General features: G+C 40.5%; 1 protein-coding gene across 3 annotated transcripts in view; it reads right to left on the bottom strand.

The window, feature by feature from the left end:
* prkci (protein kinase C, iota) overlaps positions 1–25,368 on the bottom strand; it is a 34,937-nt gene that overhangs the window by 5,626 nt on the left and 3,943 nt on the right. For all 3 annotated transcript variants that reach the window (XM_086043485.1, XM_086043486.1, XM_086043484.1), the window contains exons 2-14: positions 17,172–17,293; positions 15,015–15,104; positions 12,716–12,766; positions 12,260–12,345; positions 10,965–11,102; positions 10,830–10,884; positions 9,719–9,774; positions 6,659–6,835; positions 5,154–5,251; positions 4,533–4,619; positions 4,315–4,450; positions 4,074–4,161; positions 228–353 (exon numbers count right to left, since the gene is read on the bottom strand). In XM_086043485.1, coding sequence (XP_085899611.1) covers positions 228–353; positions 4,074–4,161; positions 4,315–4,450; positions 4,533–4,619; positions 5,154–5,251; positions 6,659–6,835; positions 9,719–9,774; positions 10,830–10,884; positions 10,965–11,102; positions 12,260–12,345; positions 12,716–12,766; positions 15,015–15,104; positions 17,172–17,293 — 1,310 coding nt within the window. The remainder of the gene's footprint in view (positions 1–227; positions 354–4,073; positions 4,162–4,314; positions 4,451–4,532; positions 4,620–5,153; positions 5,252–6,658; positions 6,836–9,718; positions 9,775–10,829; positions 10,885–10,964; positions 11,103–12,259; positions 12,346–12,715; positions 12,767–15,014; positions 15,105–17,171; positions 17,294–25,368) is intronic.

Raw genomic sequence — 25,368 nt, 5'->3', positions numbered from 1 at the left:
AGTTTTACCCAAAAATTAGGATTTTATTGTGTGTGTGTGTGTGTGTGTGTGTGTGTGTGTGTGTGTTGCATGTATCTAGTTGAGTTATGATCCTTTATGACAGGCTTGGTATCGCAACACACCAACCTCATTACTGAAAGCAAACTGACAGACGAAAGCATGCGTGTCTTAGCAGGTTCCCTGATAGCAGATGGCGGACATGAAGGTGTCAACACGCTTTCCATTACCTTGGAAGAGGTAGTCTTCTGTGTTCTGGTCGGGGTTGTCGGAGCTTCCCACGATGTCGAAGGGCGACCGGCCTGCCATCATCTCGAACATCAGCACGCCCAGCGCCCACCAGTCCACGCTGAAGACTACACACAAATTAGAAGCGCTTCAGATCAGACTTCTGACACTCCGGTTTACTTGTAATCCTTCCAAAACCTGATCTCGCTGTAACTATGGCAACCTGTGCAGTGTGGAAAAGATCAGTAAATATCTTCTGACTGACTAAACATACAAATACTAATGCATTAAAATGTCTTACTTACACCTTGCGGAATGGTTGGATTAGATCAGTGATTCCCAAACTGTGATGCGTGCACCCCTGGGGGGCCGTGAGTGCCCATCAAGGGTGCGTTTTTCTTTTTGGACTCCAACTGATTACGTTTTGCATGCTTGTTTTATTAGGGTGTATGTTGGTGGGCAGGGACACAGACACACTCACACAAACGCTCAAACACTGTCAAACAATCACACAAAGTTTTTTTTCCATGAATCAACATGCAATTAAACGCACATGCTAAGGCTTATACAAAACACATTAAATATTTGGTGTGGGAATATGTTTATTGTGTAATCGTCTGGAATCTAACTATTTATTTTCTATTTTGAGTGGTACAGTTAAACTGATTGGCCCGAAGGGGATATTAAATGTGCGTACAAAGCATATGATGCAGTAATACGCGCACACAGCGCACACAACACACACGCACGCACACACATAAATAACACTATACCGATGGTTAGGCCTGACTTTCCAACATCTACACTGCGTTTTTAACCTCCAGTGACTAACACAGAAAAGTCGGGAGAGTGGTGCATTTTTTTAAATTTATTTATTTATTTTTATTTTTTAAATCCAATTCTCGGTCTCTCAGCCAAAGAAATGCATCAGAATATACCTGTGACGGTCGTGAGACTGAGGAGGATGTCGAGGAATTTTTGTTTTCAGATATTGTATTGCGTAAAGGGTAACACCACCACCACATAGATATTGATTGTTAGCCCATGTGTTTATGGTGATTCCGACTTTGTGTTCGCAACCAGTAATTCCATTTAGTTTGACAGTAAACTTCACGGGGTGACAAACGGCTTGAAGTGTCTTTTTAAAAAATTTGAATATTTATTAATTATCTTTGCCAAACTGTCGCTTCTTGTGAAGTTAGTTGAGTCACCTGCCACCATACAGCACTCGTATCGCAAGTTTGATCTTGCAGAAACAGGCCGACTGATGGCTCGTATCTCGAAAAACTTGCGTTACTCTTACCTCAAGGCACCACTGTACTGACATCGCTGCAAGATGTTTGTTTTGAGGGACTACAGAATTACAATGAACTTTTTAAAATTCAATGTGTTTAACCCATTAAAGCCGAAAGCGCCTGGCTCAACATCTCCCCAAAACCTAAGGGGGACTATAGAATCACCCTCGTAAACCAGAGGTTCTCCCAGAAATTCAACGCCTACAAAATGATTGTTATCTCAAAATTGAGATAGAGAAGTGCACAGGTAATATTGTTGAAGGTATGACATGGAACACCACTAGTGTGCATGCTGACCATTTCATATTTGATTTTAAAAAGTTCTAGCAAATACGTCTAGCAGGAATGACTCTTTAAGGCCTAAAGTCCCTGGCTCAACAGGTCCCCAAAACCTAAGGTCGTCTTTGGAATTTCCCTTGAAAACCTGAAGCTTTCCCAGAAATTCACCACCTACAAAATAAGTAATATCTCAGCCCCTGTAGCAGATACCAACGTCATTCAAAAATAATTTAGAGACCTTAGACATGTGGCTATCACACAGGCCCGAGTTTATTGATTTTACCGTTTCAATCAAGGATGTAAAAATAGTGTCAGTGCAAGAAAAGCACTATTTTTTATTTTTTTTTTAAAAATCGAGTGGTAATTACCATCCTCTATTCTGTTACAAAGCCATCAATATTGTCATTGTCTACAAACATATCTTAACCATATATCACGTTCGACTGGTTCTACTGGTTTAAAGTCCACAAACATGTCCTCTGTATCAATGCCATTACTTATTTCAGTGCTCCCGCGATCGACGGCGTCCGCCATTATGACTCGAAAGAATTCCGGAACATCCTCCGCGGGCTCACGACACCATCACAGGTACATTCTGATGCATTTCATTGTATAAGGGACAAAGAATTGGATTAAAAAAAAAAAAAAAGACGGACACGCTCTCCGGCCTTTAAGGGGAGAAAGACGCAACAGCGCTCCTGGCTTTAGTGGTAGAAACGCGGTTATGCACTCCCGGCCTTAATGGGTTAATCGTAGCAAAAAAAAATTGTACTGTATACAAAATGAAGGCACTCCAGCAAGCAAGTACTGTTGCTACGATACCAACTATTTCTACTGTAGTGATGCAGAAACTGGTATTTTTAGTCTTCAATTTAATTTGCCTTTTTGGGGGGGAATATTGCGAAGATGTGTCATTCCGCCCACGTCACACAACTCATTCAGATAAAAGACTTTTTGTTTGTTCGTCTGGTTTGCAGTAATATATTTATTTTCATTTTTTTTTAGGTGTTCTACTTTGACAAGAAAGTGTCAAAGCTTTAAAGGGGAAGTCAAGCCCAAAAACATAGCCCCACTAGTCTAAACACGGCATCCTGATTAATATTGCGTTTGAGGAATATGAGTTAAAGCCCGGTTCACACGGCAGGATTATCAGCCCTGAGTCTCCCCTCCCGACAATCGTAGGCCGGGGCCGAGTCTGATAATTATCTGATAACTTTATCAGATAATCCTAATCCGCGTGGTGTGCTCTGACGGATCTTGGCCGCTCGGAAGGACATCCGACCTCAAATCGGGGATATTCAACATGTTGGATTGTTTCAACCCGACTTCGCACCGTGTGTGGTGTGCCCTGAGGACAAATGAGCATGCAGCCCGGTTGACAGTGATGTACAGCCAATCAGAAAGCGAGGTGAGGGGGCAGCGAGGAAGCACAGTGAGTATCCAAAATCAAAACAATCATGACGCAAAAGAGCCCAACATCTTTTCTTGTTGTGTCGCTTTTTTCAGCTAAAAAATAATTCACAAACCAGCACCATTGTCAGGAAATGATTTGAGACCCGTGCTGCCTCTTCGTCCGCCATGTTTGTTTACTCGAAAGTCACATTTAATCTCGAGGCGTTTTGCGAAATTTTCCGTCTGATGTGAGAATATCCGTGAAAGAATTGGTTCGTGTGTGATGTGCTTGCCGTGTGACTGCACACCACACATGGTACTTTCAAAATTGTTACACCTGTCATTTTTTCTCATCATGCGTAGGGTCTCAGAGTTTGCAAATCAGCTGACAATTTTAAAACTTTGCTGTGTGAACCAGGCTTTAAGCAGCAAAACCCCCCGTTTTTGTCCATCTTAGGGGGCGGCTATTTTGCCACTTTCTGTCAACTGAAAATGACATCACAGTTGCTCAGGGCTCAGGTAACAACCAATCATGGCTTAGCTTCAGAAGACAGGTGTGCCGTGATTGGTCGTTACTTGAGCCCTGAGCAACTGTGGTGTCAGTTTCAGTCAACAGCAAGTGGCAAAATTGCCGCCCCGAGATGGCTAACAAAGCGGTCAATTTATCCTGAGATTGATTTAAAAAACAAAACAAAATAAAAAGTTGGATTTTGTTGCTTAACTCATATTCCATAATGGCAATATTAAGCAGAATGCTGTGTTTAGACTTGTGGAGGCACATAGAACATATTGTCAGGAAAATCTTGGGGTTGACTTCCCATTAAAGACAAAAAAGTCACTTGGGAAACTGGATTTATGTTAGTGGCAGTGCGTTGATCCTACCATAATCTTCTCCTCGGAGTATTTCGGGAGCGATGTAGTTAGGGGTACCGCAGAAAGTGCTCGTCGTATCGCCGGGTCTCAAGCCCTCCTGAACAAAACAACACATCAACAAATATGACAGCAGCTCATATTGCTTTTAAATGTGAACGAGCACAGACACTCACCCAGACAAACACATAGAAATTCATGGACACACAAGAGCGACGCGCACGGAACCACCCATGCATGCATGTACTCATACCTTGCACATGCCGTAATCTGTGAGTTTGATGTGTCCCTCGGAGTCGAGCAGCACATTGTCCAGTTTGAGATCTCTGTAGATAATGCCGCGCTCGTGGAGGTAGTTGAGCGCCAGACTGATCTCGGCAGAATAGAATCTGCAACAAAACCACAACAACATTCAACTCTTAAAGCCCACAAAATGAAGGAAGGCCACCACACATCAGTGAAGAAGCCTACCTGGCGTGTTCTTCTGGAAGCTTCCGTTGTCTCTGCATGTGGAACATGAGGTCGCCGCCATTCACATATTCAATAACAAAGAAGAGTCTGAGGAGGGAATACAGAAATGTATTCTTTTGTCACATGATAGCGTATCAAAGTAATCTCCAAATATGACATTAATACTTTGCTCCGCAAGTGCCTTAGTGGTGGAAGGGATGAAATAAAATGATTTAATACAACCATCCATTCGTACTAGGTTGGTAGAGTGGATATAAAAAGTCTATACACACCCCTGTTCAAATGCCAGTGTTTCTGTGATATAAACAAATGAGGCCTACATAAACTATTGTCCTTTTTCCTTCATTAACCCATTCACAGAGAACAATTTTCAGACGCTCCTTTACCCTACTACGTGAGAATTCATAAAAAGATAAGAAAAATAAGCAAGCAAGCACCTGGGCACCTGGGATTGAATGCCTGGTGCATGAGTGAATGTGACCTGCAGCATAACCTTGTATAACTCATTGGAAATAATGACCTTTTGTCATTGTGGAATGATGACTAGTCCACTCCAAACAATGAAGGACATTCTTACTTGCTTTTTAAAAACATAGGTCACCTTTACAAAGTGCTTCATACCTGCTTTCTGTCTGGAAGCAGGAGTGCAGGCCCACCAGGAAGGGATGATTGGAGGCTTGCTCAAAAACGTGTTTTTCTGTCTGGACCCAGTCGATGTCCTGGAAGGAGGGGGGTTGGAAACATGCACCAACATGCCAATGAGAGGTCATTGTGACATTGTGTTGAAGAGCTGAATAAGCAGCGTGTGCCATCGACTTGCGTGGACGACGGCGGGCGGAAAGGGCTGAGCCAGAAGAGCCCGTCGTATATCTGAACACGCCGCTGACGAGGCCCAGCGACAGTAGAACACTAGGCCATCGACCGGACGCCACGTGTCAATTTGTCAATTGCGCTAAGTGCATCGAATCAAGGCTAACTACTCGCCTCTCACACAGCATATGCCGCCGATCGATTCCCGACGACAACGTGGTTAATCCACACCTTCCCTTTGAGACACTGACGGGGTCAGAGCATTTGACAAGATAGCTGAGATGGATGTTCAAGCGTGCCCGTCTGTTGTGCTATAAATAACAGCGCCCACAGGTTGTGCTAATTGCATTCATTACACAAACACATGCACACACAAAGAAGACTACTGCACTGTTAACTTGGCCACACATTTAATTAGATGAAGGCTTTGTCTTAGTATCGCACTGCACACTGACTGTAAGTGGGCTTGTTTTTTTTTTTTTTCCTTCTCAAGCGGTACTCTAAGGCTGGATTTATATTGCTGGTCTAAATTCCCAATTAATAGCAATTTTCCATTTTTGACATATCCAACATAACAGTTTGCGGTAATGGACTAAACATTCAAATCACACAACTCCACAAGCATCAACACAAAAGTCAATCATATAATACCATATAAGAAATAAATAATACAAATATTAAACATTAGATAGAGTTTAGTTGGCCGAGGCTGGCTCATCCCCCCCATTGATTTTAAAATAGGATAACCTCCACATTACTCCACTAGCTGCTGTCGGGGGTTAACTGGCTTTTTCAATTATGAACAAACCTCTAAGACAGCATATGTAGAGCATATTTAATGGCCTACACTTTTGCAGTAATTTATATTTACAGCAGGTGTTTTGTTTTTTCATGTATTTGTGTTTTTGTATTTGGTGACGTCAAGCTTGCATTGATCCCTGACATCTTTGTTTCCATTCTTTCTCTTCAAAAGCATGCAATACAACCTAATTAGATCTTGCTCCATTTACTCTGCAAAAAAGGGAAACATTTTTGCCAATGATTTCTCCTCTAAAATACCATCTAGTATTGTGTTCTATATCATTGAAAAGCCAATAAGTCTTGTTTATATTGAAGCAAAACTTGCATTGATCATGCATTTGTAGAATGGGCCACACAGCAAATTCTTTGCCAAGACAAAAAATGTGTCCAAACTGTAGCTCGAGAAAAACGAATATTTGGCTGAATCAGAAACGATTCCTTTAAGCATACGAGCAAAAAAAACTCAACATTACATATTTCGACGTATGTGCTCGCCGATGCACGCTCTGGCTCACCTCGTCATCGTTGACCAGTTCCTTCTTGACCACCTTCATGGCGTAGATGCGCTCCGTCTTCTTCAGCTGCACCAGCAGCACTTTTGCGTAGCTGCCTCGGCCGATCACCCGCAACAGGTCAAAGTCGGCCAGTCCGAGGCTGGAGGGCGACTTCCCAGTGTCTCGGCTGTTCCGTGCCTGATCGGGGGAGAGAGATTGCTGTAAACTTACACCACATTGCACCCACCGCGCACACACATCAAATTTCTACACTCATTTGCACCCCAGTTTAATCTACAAATAGGAGACCATACAATTCCCACTTCCCTTAATGCAAAGTGACTCCAAAAACCTTCGGAAAACAGGTGAGCCGTGATTGGTTACCTGAGCAACTGTGATGTCATTTTCAGTCGACAGAAGTGACAAAATCGCCACCTCGAGATGGCTAAAAAAGCGGCCGTAATTTTGACAAAAATCTATATATATTTTCAAAAGCATGAAGAAATACAAAACCTTTGCTGGCACAAGACAACAATTACTCAGTCACAAAAATAACTGAAAAAATTAAAATTTAACAGCTTTTAGTAACACAATTTTTAACAGATCAAAATAATCAGCAGTCTCAAAAGACTAAATAATGCAAAAAGTCAAATAAATAACATGACACCTAATCATTGCATGGTTCAGAAGTAGAACAATAGTCACATGCAGGCTTCACTTGAATCAACTATTCAATGAGTTCCTAAATTGAAACGACTCAGGAACTTTGTCTTGTGCATAGACAAGCTATCTTGTGCATTTGTAAAACGAGAAAAAAAGTCACTGTTAATCTTTTTGTGAATTATAAAATGATATGGTATAACTCTCGCACGCAACCGCGCGAACTACATTGACTCCAAAATTGAAACACGTCGCCAGAAACGCTCCCACCGCAGTTGGTGTCAACGTAGCAGCCTCGCCTCCGCAGCAGAGGGGGAGGGACGCAACACGGCTGTAGGCTGCGAAGCATGAGCTGCGAGTGATCGGATGTTTTGATCGGCAATAAAAGGCTTTGATCAAATATTCCGATCAAGTAATTTTTGACGAAAATTGGCCGATCGTGATCGGCGCCCGATCGATCGGAGCATCCCTAGCTACTACCCAATTTAGTACTAAACAATGGCACATGCTGGGGATGGGACTTTATACAGCTATGTATATGGTTCACAAAGACACACCATTACACTGTTGGAACCCGAACTGCAGACCACACTAACACATTCATCTGGGATCTTCCTCCCCCTATCCATTTCTGCCATAATCTGGAATTGTAGCAAGACGTTCCAGCCGCAGATCCACCAAACAGCCCATAGACAAGCCCATCCCCGAGTGCAGATAAGATCGTTCAGATGTCCCTCTCTTATCTCGGATCATCTGCACTTATCCAAGTCCCTGTCCCTCTGCGGCTGTATCAAACTGGGCCAAAACTACATGCGTCGCCATCAATCAGATGGCGATCTTGGAAGCTGTGATAAAAGGCTACTTTATTTCCGACACAATGGGAGATCAATACGCATGGCACTGCAACCACGCGGCCTGCAGTGAATGCTCTTATGTGCGTCCTTCCACTTCCAGCAGACTCTTAAACATGTTCAAACATTGAGCTACTTCACCAGTTGTTGAACTTGAATGAATAACAAATGTTAAGTCTGTGTTCAATGTTCTGAGGCGCTATGCTTTTGTTGATTCCAGCATTTCTGGAGGTCCTGACTGTACCATCATCAGTCAGCTTTCCAGGCCTTGTTTTAACATAATTATTGGACTGCTGCACGCGTCAATCATTATAGCAGCACTGGGAGTTGCAACTCTACCCTATCCACATTGTCACTGCTTTGGGGAGTTGGTTATTGCCTGGATATCTGTAATGTGTGATTTTGGGGTGAAGCTAACTTTAAAAGGAGGGATCATATGCATTTCACAATTCAAAACAGTTCCAAGGGTTCTCTTGCTAGCATGCCAGTGACATGCTCTTTAAAAAAAAAAAAAAAAAAACACTGCAGGCGTAAAAAAAAAAAAAAAAAAAAAGAATATTTGATTTTCTTTTACATTTTTCTTTCTTTCTTAACTGTAGAAAAAATCTTTTCTTGCATTCAATATTCTATAACAGGGCCGTTGCTAGGCATATATCTCTACTGGGGCACAGGCCCCCTTCTACCGGTCTGCGGAACACTCAGGAGTGGGCCACAGAGATATATTAAAATATAATTAAATACTTTCAGTAGCGAAGCATATATTCCCCATTTGTACGTTATCACCACAACAGGAATGTAATGGACGTTTACCAGTCCATGACATCATCTATCAAATCAGTCGGACCATGAATTGGTCCGTGGTGGAAGAACGGTTGGGGACCACTGGCCTACTATATCCCCATCCACCAAAAGACAAACACAAACACACGCACGTTTTCTTCAGGTCCTAATAATATAAATATTGTAAAGTGGAAGTCAACGTGAAAAAAAACCCTTTACAACAATATGTTCTATGCAGCCCCACTTATCTAAAAACGGCATTCTGTGTTTGTGGAATATGAATTAAGTAGTAAAATCTACGCATTTTTGTCTATCTCAGGGGGCAGCCATTTTGTCACTTTCTGTCAACTGAAAAGGACATCACAGTTGCTCAGGGCTCAGATAACGAGCAGCGATTGGTTGTTAACTGCGCAACTGTGATGTCATTTTCAGTTGACAGCAAGTGACAAAATGGCCGCCCCCTGAAATGGCAAAAAAAAATGGGTGGATTTTGCTGCTTACTCATATTCCACAAATGCAATATTAATTAGAATGCCGTGTTTAGGCTAGTGGAGGCGCATAGAACATATTATTGTAAAGAATTTGGGGGAGTTGACGTCCCCTTTAAATGAATAACCATTATCTTGATCAAAAGGTTCATCTTTTTTGTAGCAGATCTTGTGTTGGAAATTGTGTAGGTGTAAGTACATTGTTGTGACCTGTTAGGGGGTGAAATATACGCACATCCAACAAGTCCTGTTGACAGAGTGAGCGTCACACATGAATGGCTTCTTTACAAAAAAAAGCTCACCTCTTTCTCCTCTCCATCGTAAGTCAAGCTTTCTCTGGAGTCTTTATTCTGAGGGCCTGAGCAAGAGAGCGAGAGAGAGAGGGTGTCAGACAGACAGAAGGAGGAGAGGGGGAGGCAAGAAAACAGGAAGGAGAGAAAGTCGGTGAGAGACAGTCATACTTTGTCGCTTTGTTCACAGCTCTGCGGGCCTGAATAGTTTCTACTTTCATTTGAGTATTGGGGGGGGAATGTGACAATTTTCCAATATGACCCTGTTGGGAATAAACACAATAATAGCCTCCCAGCGAGTAGATGCGTCCCGCCCAAAATGTAATTAAAGACAATTGCACAAACACGCACCCATGCATGCCGGTTGTTTATTAAAGACAGATGTCATAGTCCAAGTAAAATAGTCATGTTTGTATAATCTCAAGAGGCACCTGCCTTAATTTGTCCTAGTTTGTTTTTGTCATTGTTAAAATAAAAAGGTAATGCTTGTTCAAAAATAAAAACATTTTAAAAACTATTCAAAAAGCCTATAAAAAGTATGTAAACTATTCTATTATCAAAATGGAGGAAAATAAAAACAAGAAAATGTAGTTTTCAAAACGCTAAATTAATAAACACACATCTTATATACAAAATAAATTGAATTAAAACATTTTAAACTACAAAAAAATTATTTGTTGAAATATGGTCCTGAACATGCCATAAATGGAAACAATAGGATAATTTTAGTTCACAATGAATAATTATCTAAATAATGAAAAGAAAAATGCAATTATTGAAATACTTAAATGGCAGAAAAATATACCATCATAAATGTTATTGTAATAAAATTTAAGATAAACTTGAAAAAAGTAAAGGACATTGCAATTAAAATAAATGAAATAGAATAAAGAATTTAAATTAATTTTAAGAGTATGACATTACATAAAACAATTAAATCATACATTTCCAGCTAAAATAATTAGAAAATAAAGCAGACAATAAAAATAAAAAGTGGAAATACAGTCATGAATATGCCACTGAACTGAAAGATTGTTATGAGATTTGGTGGAAATAATGTACTGCAATTCAAATCTTCATAAATGCGATAGTGTTGGCAGTGTTTTTGTATGCGCATCATTACCTGGCTGCTCCATTGGGTCTAATTGGCTGGGTGGTTGACCAGGCATAATTGGCTCCTAAAAAAGCCCAAGTCACAGCACTGAGTGGGTGAGTGTCATGGATGAGGACATTTTTCAAAAATTGGACGGCACATCACCTGGATCATGGGCCGGCCGCATTCCACAGTGACCAGCTTGTGGCACTTTTTGTGCACCAGCAGTTTGCAGTTGATGCACTTGTAGCCCTGCCGGCCGAGACCCCAGATGCGGTCTGTGCAGATGGCACAATGCGCTCTCTGTTTACGTTGGTGAGAGGAGCAAACAGACATGACATTTTAAAATAAGACATGAGACCTGCTGCTTGTTTATGAAATGCAATTATAGCTAGCTTTTTAGAGTTAAGTGTGACTGTGGAAGATGAGGACTCTATAAAGAAAAAAAAAGAAAAACAAGGTCTTTTTTTTTTTTGAGTTAATCACCACACTACCAGGAACAAGGAAATAGGTGACAGGTACTGCATAATGCTCCCGTTTTAAGATATATGAAAAGTACTATGAGTACAATGGCTGTTTATTTACTCAAGTGCAATGTATTTAAGATCATGAGTTTTATGTCACGTGAAACTGAAGTTTTAAACAAACATTAAGACCTACTATGAAGAAATTCAGTAAGGTTTAATTACTTACAACAAATTACACTAGTTAGATTTTTTTAAAACTAATTATAATTTTATTTTATAATTTTTTCAAAATCAGATGCAAGTAAACTTTTCTAGATTTTTTTTGCATTGATTCAGAATCTGCCCTCGTTTTCTCTCTAGAACGTTTTCTCTAATAATATTTATGACTTAAAGGTTAGGTTTGGCAACAATTTTTTTCTGAACCATCATAAATTACAACGCATGGTGTAATCCATAATGTGCAAGCTTTTATATGTCAAACATAAAAAGAAAAAATGAGATTCTCAAAAACTGAAGCGAAACCAAAAAAAAAGCAGTTTTTTTTAAATCGGGCAACAAAAATACATTTAGGGACACATTAAGCAATCTGATAAAAGCTGATAAAAACTTGTGGTTGACCATTGTTATGGACTAAAAATGACTGTTTTGTAGCAATTTGTTTATCATAATTCTTTTTTTTTTTTTTACACACCGTATTTGCCCAAATAGTGGCCAGGGGCATTTATTTACTGAACGACAGATATGGTAAGGAGTCTGTTGACTTATCATTGCACTGGTATGTGTGCAAATGTTTGACCACTTATAGCAAGATGTCAGAGTTCCATTATTCTCCGACATTTTCATGATGACTGAGTGTTTCTGTTGAGGATACCAAAGAGACTTTATCGTGGCATTAACCCTTGTAAAAGAAAACAACGCTTCCCACGTGATGCAAACCATAAAAACTATAAAAAAAACATAAAAGAATTCAGAGCATTCAGTGTGATGTCGCACCCTGTTAAAGCGTTTGGCCTGAAAGGCATGGCCATTGGCAAAATAGAGCTTCCTCCAGCGCCGCGCTCCTCGCCGATATATGGACTCTGTGGGGCGGCAAGTGAAAGAGAGGCCCCGTTAAATTGGTTGGTTGGTTTCCAAATTGTTCTACTGTCAAAACAATTCCCCAACATTGGAAGTAACGATAAGTGAATACATTTGTTCCAGGGTCAGACTGGTAGAACTGTTCCCATTTTAAGCAACATTTTAACATCACGAACTGCCATACAGGTGAAAAGAGAAGTTAACTAACAAGTCCGCACTCACAATTCAATGCCCCCCCCAGCAAAAAAAATCGGCCAGGCTCATTGCTGAAAAAAAACGTGTAAGTCGGGTGACTCAAGGCACCACTGCACTGTATAAAAAAACAAAAGTTTTGTCATGAAAAGGAAAAAAAAAAAAAAGGGGTTAACTTACTGTCTTCACCAGGACATGGCATACCGGGCTTCTCTGGTATACATGGGAACACTGGGGGGAAAAGAACATTATTTCAGGTCGAATGATTCTCATCAACTTAAATGGGAGCGCTTATTGAAAATGGACTTTTTAATTGCTTGTACCAGTATACAACTAGGCGAGTGGGTCTCTGGAGTGCCTGTCCACCCATCAAGTGTGAAATTAAACAACCAAGTAAATCTTTTGTTAGTTGCCCATTTCCCAAATTGTCTCTGCTTGTGCTACCCTGTTGCAACTCCTAGCTCCGACCCTGGTCGTCATGGTAACGCAAGGTAATCCAGAGCCACTATCGAGCAATGGCCAGAATTCAGCCTTTACAGACTACTGAAACAAAATCAAATGGTACGTAGACGGTAGACCTACAATATGCATTGTTGGATGCAAACATTAGCTAACAGTGTTAACTTTTAATTGGTGGTCAGCGAAGTTATCTTGTGTTCCACGTGGCTCAGAGGCACGTCACCTTGCCAGAAAATGTATGCGTAACAGCAGGCTGGACCTTGCCAGCGAGCGCATGTGCAACAGTGTCCTGGATTTCGTTCAGCCATTTGCTTTTCCATGTCAGAACTCCTTTGTATTGTGAAAAAAAAAAAGCATACTCCTTTTACTTAATAATGTTGAACAACACAACAGTAAAGACCACTTGCAGCCAAAATGTCGCCTCAAGCGTCTGACACGTCGTCAGCGTGCTGGTTTTGCGGAGTTGACCCGAGAGAAGCTGACAAATGTGTGTGCCTGTCGGCTCGTGTGTGTGAGAGACAAGGAGCTTGAGACCAGAGGCAATGCGAGTCGGAGGCGAGGCGTGGGCCACAACCGAGAAGCTCGTTAGCGAGGAACCCGGCATGCTCCCCCCCCGCCACGTCTGCTCTTCTACCACCGCCCTCTCTTGCACTCGTTAACCCAGTCCTCACCTCTGATTCAAACAAAACTTAACATTAAACACCATGTGAACACCAACCCCCAGTCACACATTTCCAGAGGCCTGTCAATCAAATGTTGGTTACGCATACGCCCATTCCAACCTCGACATCCACGCCGATTGTTCGCGGACGCGACTAAGAATAGCTGCAAAGTAGCTGGCGGGCCCGCAGACACACGTCAGAAGCAGAAAAGCGGTTGTGTTCACACTTCAGTGCATTATCAAACATATGCTCGATTCCTCCTCCGCCGTGCTGTCAGCGATGGCGGTCACACGCAGGCCCGCACGTACACACACATTGTAGAAAATAAGAGGAAGGATATTGATTAGACAAACGAGTGGAGCTATATAAAACAAATTTTGCGTTTACAAAAAAAATGTTTACTTTTTATATGTATCTATTCATTTAAAGGGGAAGTTAACTCCAAAATTTTATTTGCAAAAATGTGTTCTATACGCCCCCACTAGTCTAAACACGGTATTCTGATTAATATTGCGTTTGTGGACTATGAATTAAGCAGAAAAAAAACACCCATTTTTATCCATCTCAGGGTGCAGACATTTTGCCACATTTTCCCCTTTAACTTATGCATTTTTTGGCTAATATTTTGGTTGTATTTTTGGTGTGATTTTCAGATTTTTGTAATATTCCTCAATATCTTTTGTAGTATTTGTCAAGTACACTTTTCTAATATGCATGTATTTGTTGTCTAATATTTTTTTTCCCAAAAAAGATTTTGTAATTTGTCTAATTTTGCATTTTGCTGTTTCATCAAAGATTAAGGTTTGCTGGCTTAACTCATTCAACGCCAGACATTTTCAGATGCTCTTTTATCATAACGTTTTTAAAAAATTAAAAAAATATATGAATAAATTCCTGGGATTGAATGTCTGGACTGTGAAAAGACAATAAAATGTTTTTGGCAATGAATGAGTTAATGTTACCACACACAGCAAAACGAAGCTTTTAAGCAAGGTATATTTGAACAAATGGTGAAGCAACACACGTAGGCATACAATGACAATACAGCTTACTTCTTTGTTTAGAGCCATATGCAGATATTATACTGCCCCCTAGTGGCCATAGCACAATGAATTAATCATGATGCGCGAAATATTACATCCTTTACATTCCATTTAATCATGTTATTACTGTATATTTATCAAGGTGAATTATGTACAGTGCTCCTTTTATTATTAAAATAAAACATGTTTCAAATGATCTCGCACGAGTTAAGCAGCATTGCTAATGTTTAGGCCAGCGTCCACAGCTCCACCACGAGTAAATAGTATTTTGCCAGCAAATGGTGTTCGGAGAAAAAAAAGTGGGCGAAGGTTCACCGTGAATAATGAGCTCAGAGTCCTTGTTGAGCTCGTAGAGGCGCAGCGCTTCTTCCAGCTCCAGCTGAGAAGATACAGTGCAAGGGTCGCCTGTCAAAGGATACAGATGTTAAATCGCGTAACCTCACACAGACAAAGGGTTGAGGAAAAAACGGGATTAAATGACAGGAAATGAATTTTCGGTGACGGAACTCGTGGCAGTTAGGCGATGCCCAGCTGTGCTTATCTGTACTTGTACTCTTTCTTAAAAAAGGTTTGAAGGTAACTTTTTTCGGGTCTCTTACACTTTAAACCAAGGATGCATCGGTTGGTGACTTAAAGATTTGGCTTGGAAAATGTCCAAAGATGCATTTCGTGCTGCTATCAAGATGACTGAGGAGAGGACTTGTGATTGTAAGTTGGTTTTTTGCCCCTTTTATCATTTCACAGAAATAGGTCAGAGCCGGCCGGGATACATAGTACACAGCTGTTCCAATTGCAAAGAGACTAGCGTTCTTAGGAAGTGCGTTCTGGAGAACTTTCTTAGGAAGACCGTACTTGCTGATTTCAGAAGACTGTACTTAGTGTTCTTGATACTGATAAACGGCTAAATATTCTTTAAACTACTAAATACTTTGGAAGCGTTTAAACTAAAATGAAGACACCTGAAGAGGAAACTGTTGAAATGGTAAACTACATTAAGTCAATCCAAAATCTTTCTTTACAATAATATGTTCCATGCACTTCCACAAGTCTAAACACGGCATTCTGATTGATGTTGTGTTTGGAATATGAGTTAAGTAGTAAAATCCATAAAAGAAGACATTTTTAAATAAATGTTTTTGGGGTGACTTTCACGTTAAATGTTCTCATAGATTACAGCAAAATTGTTTCGATGATTCACGGAGGATTTCAAGGACTTTATCTAGCTCAGGTAATAGGAGAATTTTCTCAAATTCACACTTTAGTTGATGAAGAACATTAACAGTCAAAGTCTTTGGTGGTAACTTAAGCTGTCAGGTGATTGTAACTGATTTCAAAAGCAGGACTAAGTGGTCTATATTACATAACTTCACTGCTTTACTTCATTTTAGTTTTATTTTGCTATATCACACAGTGGTTGACCTCTCCTTGTACTTAGGTAACAGTTGCAAACGTTCTAATTTAACTAAGCATCGCCTGTACAATTCAATTTGCATTGTTACCTTTGGGAAATATATTTCTTAAACACACTAACTTAATTGCTCAGCTATCTTGTTCATCCATAACTGGTCTCAGTTAGCATCCCCTATTAAAAGGCACAACTGTAATCTAAATCGAAGCTAAGAAAAGTATGTCCACACACAGTTCACATTTGAAAAATCCCAAAAAGTAGCAGGTCAATTGTAATGCGATGGAAAAGGCAAAAGGAAAAGTGTGACATTATTATAAGCTAAAAATATATCAAATTTACCACCTAAAAATATATCAAATGAACCACATACAAGACAAACAAAACCAACAAACAACAAAACCTTGGGCTTGCATTAATGCGTACACCAATATGCCTGTTTTATTTCATGTATGTTTGGGTTTTTTATACAAATATAATAAGCGTGAGCAACATTTTAATTGTTATCTGGAGGAGGGCAACCTCTGCACGGTCTATCGATGTCAGGAGAGATGCTGTAGCACTTCATTACAAGCATCAAGCAGCTTTTCTTGCTCAGACAGGCTAATGACGGCGCTGATTATGGATGGCGGCTGAGTCTAATTAGTTGTGTCGTGCTGACCTTCGGGCCGAGCGACGAGTTCCGACAGCTCCATCTCGCCTGCGACACCGCCATCGGCTGTCTCAATAGGTGACAACGAGTAGACTCCAATACTACGACACCCAACACCATCCCATCATAAATGTACTACTAAAAATGTGTATGTTTTAACAATTTTTGATTTTTTTAATGATTAAATTGATCATTAGACTGAATTGCATGGCATCAAATGTTGGGTCAAATTGTGCTGAATCACATTACATTAGGAGGTGAATCGTATCATATCATACCGCATTGGTAATTGTTACAGAAGTATCTTTAATGTATCGGATCGTCGGTAATGTATCAAGATACGTATCGTATCGGCCACAGACCAGAGATGCACATGTGCGTTTCTAACAATTGTCAGGATGATTTGGACACGCACCTTCCTCATCGATCCACTTCATGGTAAAGAGCTGGTCGTTGTCCATGGAGCACATGTCTCTTACTTCGCCGTACAGGCCCTCATACGAGATGGATGGCTCAAAGTGGGTGATCATGATGTCCCTGAGGAGAACAACCTTGTTAATCACACGCCCTTTTACAAATAAAATGCCAGCATATCAGTTGAGCATTGTGTCTTTAAGGGCTTAGCACAGGAATTCTTGAAACTGAAAATATCCTTGGTAGTCGATTGGGTTTCAAACAAAATGAAATTTCACTTGACATTTTCAATTCAACTTCTTTTTAATGAAATAAAACATTCATTACTATATTTTAAACAATTTTACTTGACATTTATAAAAAAAAAAATTTTAACCAATAAAATCATTAAAAATGACAAATTTTGTTGTAAACCAATTAAGTTTCATTTGACAATTGCTTTTTAATTTCATGTATTTTTCAAAGGCCCCCTACCCTATCCACGATAAAGAGGGGCAAAAAAATGGATGGACGAATTAATTTTAAAAAAAAATCAATTAATAACTATCCTTTTTTTTATACTAAAGCTTCAATTACAATTTCTTCAGACACCAATTTTTTATTTCAGTAAGTATATAATTAAAACTTAAAATTACTTTAAGTACTGCATTTTCTAGAAATTTAATTTTAAAAATATTTTGAATTTTTATGTCTGGGCTACTCTGCTTAAACTGGTGCCCCTGCAACTTGACCCCGCCGTGTAAGCGGAAGAAGATGGATGAGCATAGTTTTTACATTTACTCTATTAAAAATAAATGAAATTAAAATGACATCAAAATGAATGACTTCAAAATTAAATCAATTAAAAATGACTTCAAAATTATTTCATTAAAAAAATCTAGCGAAATGAATTTACAATAAAAAACAAATATTACATAAAAATTCATTTTTTTAATCTCACTTAATTTGAATTAATTTCAATTTTAAAATTTAATTTCATTGTTACTTGTATTGATTAATTGAAATGCTAAAACGGTTACATTTTAAATTAAATGAAAATGACCATTTTTAAATTTACTTGAACATAATTTGTAAGACATCTTATTTCAAATCAAGCATCAGGAAACAGGCCAAAAAAAAAAAATAAAAAATCAATACATCAACCCAACAAGCCACCTCCCATCGCTTGCAGTTGAGTAAATAATTGCCTCAGGCCACTACATGAGGAAACGCTTTGCTAATCGAACTTGGCCAACTTGGCGTTTCGGCCATCAGACATCACACATGGTGCTCTCTTTCTTCCAGTCATACACCCACAAACACACACAAGGGATATCGAGGGCAGTAGAGGGTGGCCGAGACCGTTCACCCCTGTGGAGGGGATCATCTGTCCCTCGTTTCACAGCCTTGTCGCATGCTCGCCCCCACCGGCCAGTCATGACGATGTTTACAGCCCGGGAGACGGCAGCTATAAGCTTTTAGGCTCCTACGGGCGACACAGGTCAGCAAGCTCCTGAACACACAAGGTCAGGAAGGCGATTGTTTAGAATGTGGACATTAAAAAAAAGAAGTGGGGGCTGGTCAGGGTTGAGAGATGCCTGCTGGCCCAGGAGCAATGTAAAAGGACATGGCTTTTACTAGCATGCTACAAAATGGAGCCTGTGGTTCTTTGTTAACTTGAGAGCTTTATGGCAAGATGAGAAAAAATAAGTGACACCCGGGGTAAACAAGGACTTAATGGGCCACCGGTTCAAGGTCGACTGTGTGGTGAGGTTGAAGTGTGCTGCGTTGGGCCTGGACTGGCGCAAAAAAATATCACTGGATTGAGATTGGATGGAAAAAATAAATTAATTAATTAAAATAAAAATAAAAAATCACAGTCATGCTGCCTACACAGGACGGTATCTGTAAAGCTGTAACATTTGTCATGTGGGTAGATAATCACAATAGGAGCCAAGTTGCGCCGCCTAGTGGGGAAGTTAAATTGTGGTTACATCAACCATTTTGACATAAAAAAGTCATGATCCTCATTTCCTCAAAAAGTGGCCTCCACTCTCATAGATGCTCTTCATGCTATCATCCCCAGAAGGCAGCAGTTCAATTAACCATTTGTGTCATTATAAATCAAACCAACAACTGGATGAACCAAAATTTCATTTGACGAAACCAAAACAAAAGTAAAGTATATCAAAATGGACTTGTATTTGTATATTTCTACTTCATACTGAATCAATTTCATCACGTACCTCCACTCTAACAGACAAATTGTAGACCCTTAGTCCACTTGAATAGACTGTACATTGCATTTGTACAACTAAATACCAGCCTGTCTAATAACCACTTAATGGTCTCAACAGTTATATATTTTCACGTCGCCAAACGTCAAAATTCAAAAAGCAAATGCAAATTTTGTACTATTTCCTTAGTTGGTCAGGTTTTCAGTGTGGTCGCACACATAAATCCAATTTATCCTGTTGGGAAAGGAGAGAGCGCTGTAGCCCACACTTAATGACGCGTCAGTCAACTTGAAGTGCTAAAACAAAGGGACAGCGTCACACTCAATGACAGACGGCCGAAAGCACCCCAAAAAAAAAAAAAAAAAAAAAAAAAAAAAAAGAATGGTGGCACTGTGGAAGCTCTGTGAATCAGTGGCATGTTGCCGACTCCGCCTCCCAACCTGGCGCTACTTTCTCACCCTCCATCCTCCAGTCTGTTGGTGTTAATCATTGCCTATGAAGGAGGTGGGAGTGGGGGTTGGAGAAGGCTGGCATCTCCACTCCTCCACTCTGATTTCTCCTGTAGGACCAACATGACAGCTACATCCTCCCCGAGAGATAACAATGCCAAACAGACGGCAGTGGGTGATGTTCAATGCGTCACGTTTAACAGGATCAGAGACGTTGGCATCCATTGAATACAAGACCATCGCTCAAGCTCATCTCTGACTCGAGTCACCCCAAATCGAGACTCGACGAGCAGTCACAGCAAAGACGTACTTTGTGTTGTATGATGAAACGACAAAGGCTCCGAGCAAATTCTTGGGTGTGACCTAAACAAGATCCCCACCATTGCGTCCAGCCTTGGATTCTTCTCAAACGGCGCCGCATTATCTGTGCTGCCATGCTACACCTACCATGTTTGATGAGACCTCACATGCTTGGCAATATCATCTCTCTGCCTATGACAGTGTACCTCAACTTTTATTTTACATTCATTTCACAGTACACCTCTGAACAAAAATGTCACGAAAATATCCACAGCTGACTGCAATAATCGTCTTGTCTTAGTTACCCACAAATATATGAAGCGTGAAATCCGTTTAGTTGAACACAAAGCTATTATTCTGCTCAATGAATGGCAACAGTTGGTTAAATGTACCTTCTGCCATGTAGTGGAAGAGCAGCTGAATCTGTCACTACATTCCACTGGCACAAACAGATGGGAAAAGATACATTATGTATAGTAAATAAATGTTTGGACCAAAGAAATGGAATTCATTCATTTACTTCCGCCTATCTAACGGTCTGTCGTAGCACATTCAAGTGGTTGGGAATGACTGGTCTAGGATACCGTGTCTGAAAATTGAAGGGATCCAATATTTCTTCGACGAGACAAAAACCATTCACATTTAGGCGATTTGCTGCTGCCACAAGGTGGCGCAGTGGCAAATAATGGAACGTGTACGAATCTCCTAGGGGTCAGGTCAAATCGATTTGAATGTTCGCTACTGCTGCAGTTGTATGAAAAACACTCGGAGGCCAGAAATATAAAACAATTCAATGAAAAATAAAGTGCAGGGGTAACATGACATGTTCTTATGCTGCTGTGTAAACTTGTCAGTCGTGCACCATCAACATCAAAATGTCATATATATCTGGATTGTCGGAAACCAAAGACTCCCTGCATAAGTATAGAAAAGAGTAAGGAACGTGTCGAGTCAAAGGAAAACAATGAGAGTATGTGGAGCGATTAATGACGTCGAACTGCTCATCACTTGAGTAAAAGTGAGCAGCTGTGGCATCATGATGCACAGACTTGGCATTCTTCCTTCCTGTACACTCAAATTAGGCAAGAGTTGGTGAGCTGAGCTGAGGAGAGGAGCACTGGGGGGGGGGGGTTCTTGTAACCCGTGCCTCTGGTATCTTAGTCGGACTTGGCGGTCCCATGCGCCCGCAGCAAAGCTATTCATCACTAGTCATCTCTCAAACAGGAAGAAGGGTCAGAGTGCCTCGTTGGGCTTCCATGAGCACATTGGAACATCCATCTTCACTGTCACAACCACCACACATACAGCAGGTAGCGCCCACCTCTGTGACACCTATGCACTATTTTTCACAGTGAATACTCAAATTGAAATGATCAAACTTTGCGGCTCAGATTCAGAAAACAGGTCAGCCGTGATTGGTCGTTGTCAGCAGTTGTGATGTCATTTTCAGTCAACAAAAGACAAAACGGCCGCCCCCAGAGAAGGGTAAAACTGTGTGCATTTTGCTGCTTAATTTATATTCCACAAACGCAAAATGAATCAGAATGCCGTATTTCAACTAGTGGGCCTGCTGGGAACATATTTTTGAAAAAAATATGTTTGGGTTGACTTCCACTTTAAGGGCTTTTTAAGATGGTTTCTCATTCAGCTTGCTCCATTTCATTGAAGCGCGTCACACGACCCACGAGGGTCAGGTGGAAGACTCTGGGCTTGTCTATTTAATCGAGTGTACATGTGGAATTCCAACTCCTGTTACTGTACTCCTGTTGTAAAACACAATATTTATACGGCCAGTTGGGTGTCGAAGTATTAAGCGATCGCTAGCTTAAGCGCAGGAATGGATTTATTGAGTGTGTTGCAGGCTGATCACTTGGATCACTTGTAACATGTAAACAGGCAGATGCTCGTGAATGAAATGGAAAGGGTCAGAAAAGGAACACGACATTAAACATTGAGACCTCTCGCATTCGGCGAGCCGCATCCAAATAGTCAGATATTTCAAAAGAAAAAAGTCCCTCAATGCAGTAAACGTTAATAGCTACAAATACCCAAATAAAGTAGGCTTTCTTTCTATTTTGCTTGTCTAATATACATAATTTGATCTTCACATCCAAAATGTGGTATGCACCTGGAATTAAAGGGAAAAAAACTTTAGATTACTCAGAACATCATTTTTTTAGCACTCTAAATTACTATATTCTAATGAGCTAGGTATGTTATGTCTTTTATTGTTGGGTGTTGCCATTAAGGGTTAGTGGAAAACAGGTCATGTTGTGTTAACTTTGAGTGGTGAGATGTCCAAATACATAAATGCAACACTCGGCGCGTGGTCAAAGACACCATGAGGCAGCAAATGTCCTCTTGCTGTTCGGTGTCAACGGAGGATATACAAAAACGGTGTTTTGGGTTTTAATAAATGTACGTTTGCTGACTAATAGACACAATGCCGCAATGGGACATGCGTGCGGTGTTCCAACAAACGCACACGGTAGCCTATGTGTGCACACTACAGCTAGCTTCCAGAAACGACTGTCCCAAAGTGAGAAATGATTTCAGATTCTGTTGCTAATGGTAACACGGGTTAGCCATGACACTGATTACCCACAATGCTTCTGTTTACATCACGGATGCCCCTGATTACCACCATGTGCGTCGCAGACAGCCATATAATTAGAGGAAGACGAGGCATTTTCGAGAGGAAAACAGCCCTAGCCATATTAATCAGATGTATAAATAAATGATGCGTCGACTATTAAAATTAATTGTCGACGATTTTGATTGTTGACTCGTCATGTTAGTAATCTCATTTTGGCAGCTCTAATGTCAAGTAATTTATGCGATGTAGGTATGTAGTTTGTCTACAGCTGAGAGATCGGAGTGGCTATGGTTAGCATGGCGTTGCGAATAATTCTTTTACTTTAAACATCGATGCATATTTTAAGCAGTTTATATCGATTTTATATAAATTTTCAATAAATCGTTACAACCTAGTAATGTGTAAAAAAATATTAGATGTTTTTGTGTTCAACTGTTCTAAAGTGTTAAAAAACGTTGCATTTGTTTTATCAAAAGCATTGTAATTAGTATACTGATAGTATTTTGTTGCACTAAAACAAATTTAGACAAAACATATTTGAAGTGGTTTAGCTGTAAACTATCATTTCACTGCTTTTTGCTGATGTTTCAAGTTGTTGCTGTGGTATCGATCCTTTTTTTTGTCTTTTTTTTTAAGTTATATAAAATAAATGACCTGTTTTGTCTGCCGCTGCTTGCTGCAAACAGAGTTTTTATTAACGGCTGATTATTTTACAAACATACAGGTACCTTCAGTCAATGTCAATCTTTACATCATACGAACCTACGGTATGCCAATTGAGACAACTATCCATCAGCAAAGATGGTCACACTGTACTGCCCCAAAAAGGGGCATAGTCATTTGACTGTGCGGCGCGATCAACTGAAAAAGTTGGTTGCGCCGAAATATAATGACCATGCACAGCGTGTTGCGTTTATGAACTCTGACACCTTATCACTTAAAGTTAACACAACATGACATATTTTCCACAAACCCTTAACTGCAGCACCCAACTGAAAAAGTTGCGTTGCACCGTTAGTGTAGAGCCTTGCAATAATTGCAAGAAATTACCGTGACAGAACAACCTTTGTGAATATTCTGAACCCCTGTTTCTCTGCCGGTGTAGTATTAACCACAACGTCTTGTAACCGATGTCATGTTGTGCTTCTTTAGACACCAAACACAAACTGAATAAACAGCATGCAGTCCGGCGCTGCATGCCATTTCACCTCATTTGCTAAATTCGCCGAGAAGCGTCGGCGTCTTCGACAGACGAGCAACTCCCCGCAAAAGGGGGGAAAAAAATACCTCCACATAATCCTGCTGTTTCCTGCCCGACAAGATGCCTGAGACAGGAACCCTCAAGCTGAAGTCGAAGCCTTTAGCAAGAGAGTCCTGACAGGGAGACAATGAAAGCTCAAGCTCATTGTGACTTATAAATGCAGGATGTGATGAGTGAGGGTAAAGGAAGAAAGGTCTGCGACGGACCGAGACTGCCGCAGCTCGACACCAGTCCGCTGATGTAACTGGTAAAGAATGAACACTTGAATGATGAATACCCAGCCTGACCAAGCTACAATAGAACCAAATATAGATTGAAATTGTAGTAGCAGAGCAGCAGGAGGTGCTGCGTGCAAACCCAAAATGAAGAGCGGCAGCTAGCCACTATTCAAAGAAGGCCAACTTCAGTTTGGAGCTAGGAAAATATACATTTTTTTGCAATAAGATGGAAAAACAGGGGGACGGCAACATAGTATCTTAGACTTCTTGGGAATTTTGAGCCGAAAGATTTAAGATAGGCCGCTCAGTTACTGCTGTGCCAACTGGTTTTTATTGGATTGGATATGGCTTAGAAGTGTTTTTGTACAAATATTTACTCAAATTATAACTTTGATTCCAATTCAACATAGTTTGCCGCCATAGGAACGCAACTCCATCGAAAACTGAGGACCCCCTGTTTTCAAACAATAAATGCCGCTTTGAGGAAGATTACATTTAATGGACTTAGACGTGTAACCAACATGAAAACCAGAGAGCTGTGTATGGGTGGAAAAAACAAACAACGGTGAAGCTGTGTGAAGGTTGAAGGTAGTTTGTTATCAAAAGGTCCACTGAAAAGACTCATAAAGTCTCAAAACAGGGGTCCTTGTTTTATGACGGTACCTAGCTACAACATTTTGAGGTTACCTTGCTGCCGTAAAAATGGAACTCAGTCATAAACAAAGGACCTCTGTTAAGTTTTCAGAGGTTGTCTAACTAGATACTTTTACCAATAAATCTCACTGTGCTAATAGATCAAGAAAGCGGGGAAGAATATTTTTGCTTGATCAATGGTGATCTTCAAAGATACTTTCTCAATTTTCCATGGCCATCCAATACCCGATTTGCCTTCATTTCCTCTTTTGGGCTGGCATAGCTGACATTCCTGAGCAGCATGCTTGGGATGCTTGCCTGAGACGTCACTTAATGAACAAGCGAACGCACTCAGGAGGAGCCTTCCTGAGGTGTGTCGCCACGGCAACGAAGAAATACAGCTGGTGCATGGTAAACGGGACTCGTACGACACGTTTTTCAAGTCGCGCTCCAATCAGTGGCTCCATCGCAAGGAGAATGGTGGAAACATCACTAAAGTGACCAGTCCTTACCGAAAATGCAAAT

The sequence above is a fragment of the Filicampus tigris genome, chromosome 10 (assembly GCF_054856515.1).
Source record: "Filicampus tigris isolate MCC_2025a chromosome 10, RoL_Ftig_1.0, whole genome shotgun sequence".
In the NCBI taxonomy this organism is placed as follows: Eukaryota; Metazoa; Chordata; class Actinopteri; order Syngnathiformes; family Syngnathidae; genus Filicampus; species Filicampus tigris.
This window is presented reverse-complemented; position numbering and strand designations above follow the sequence as displayed.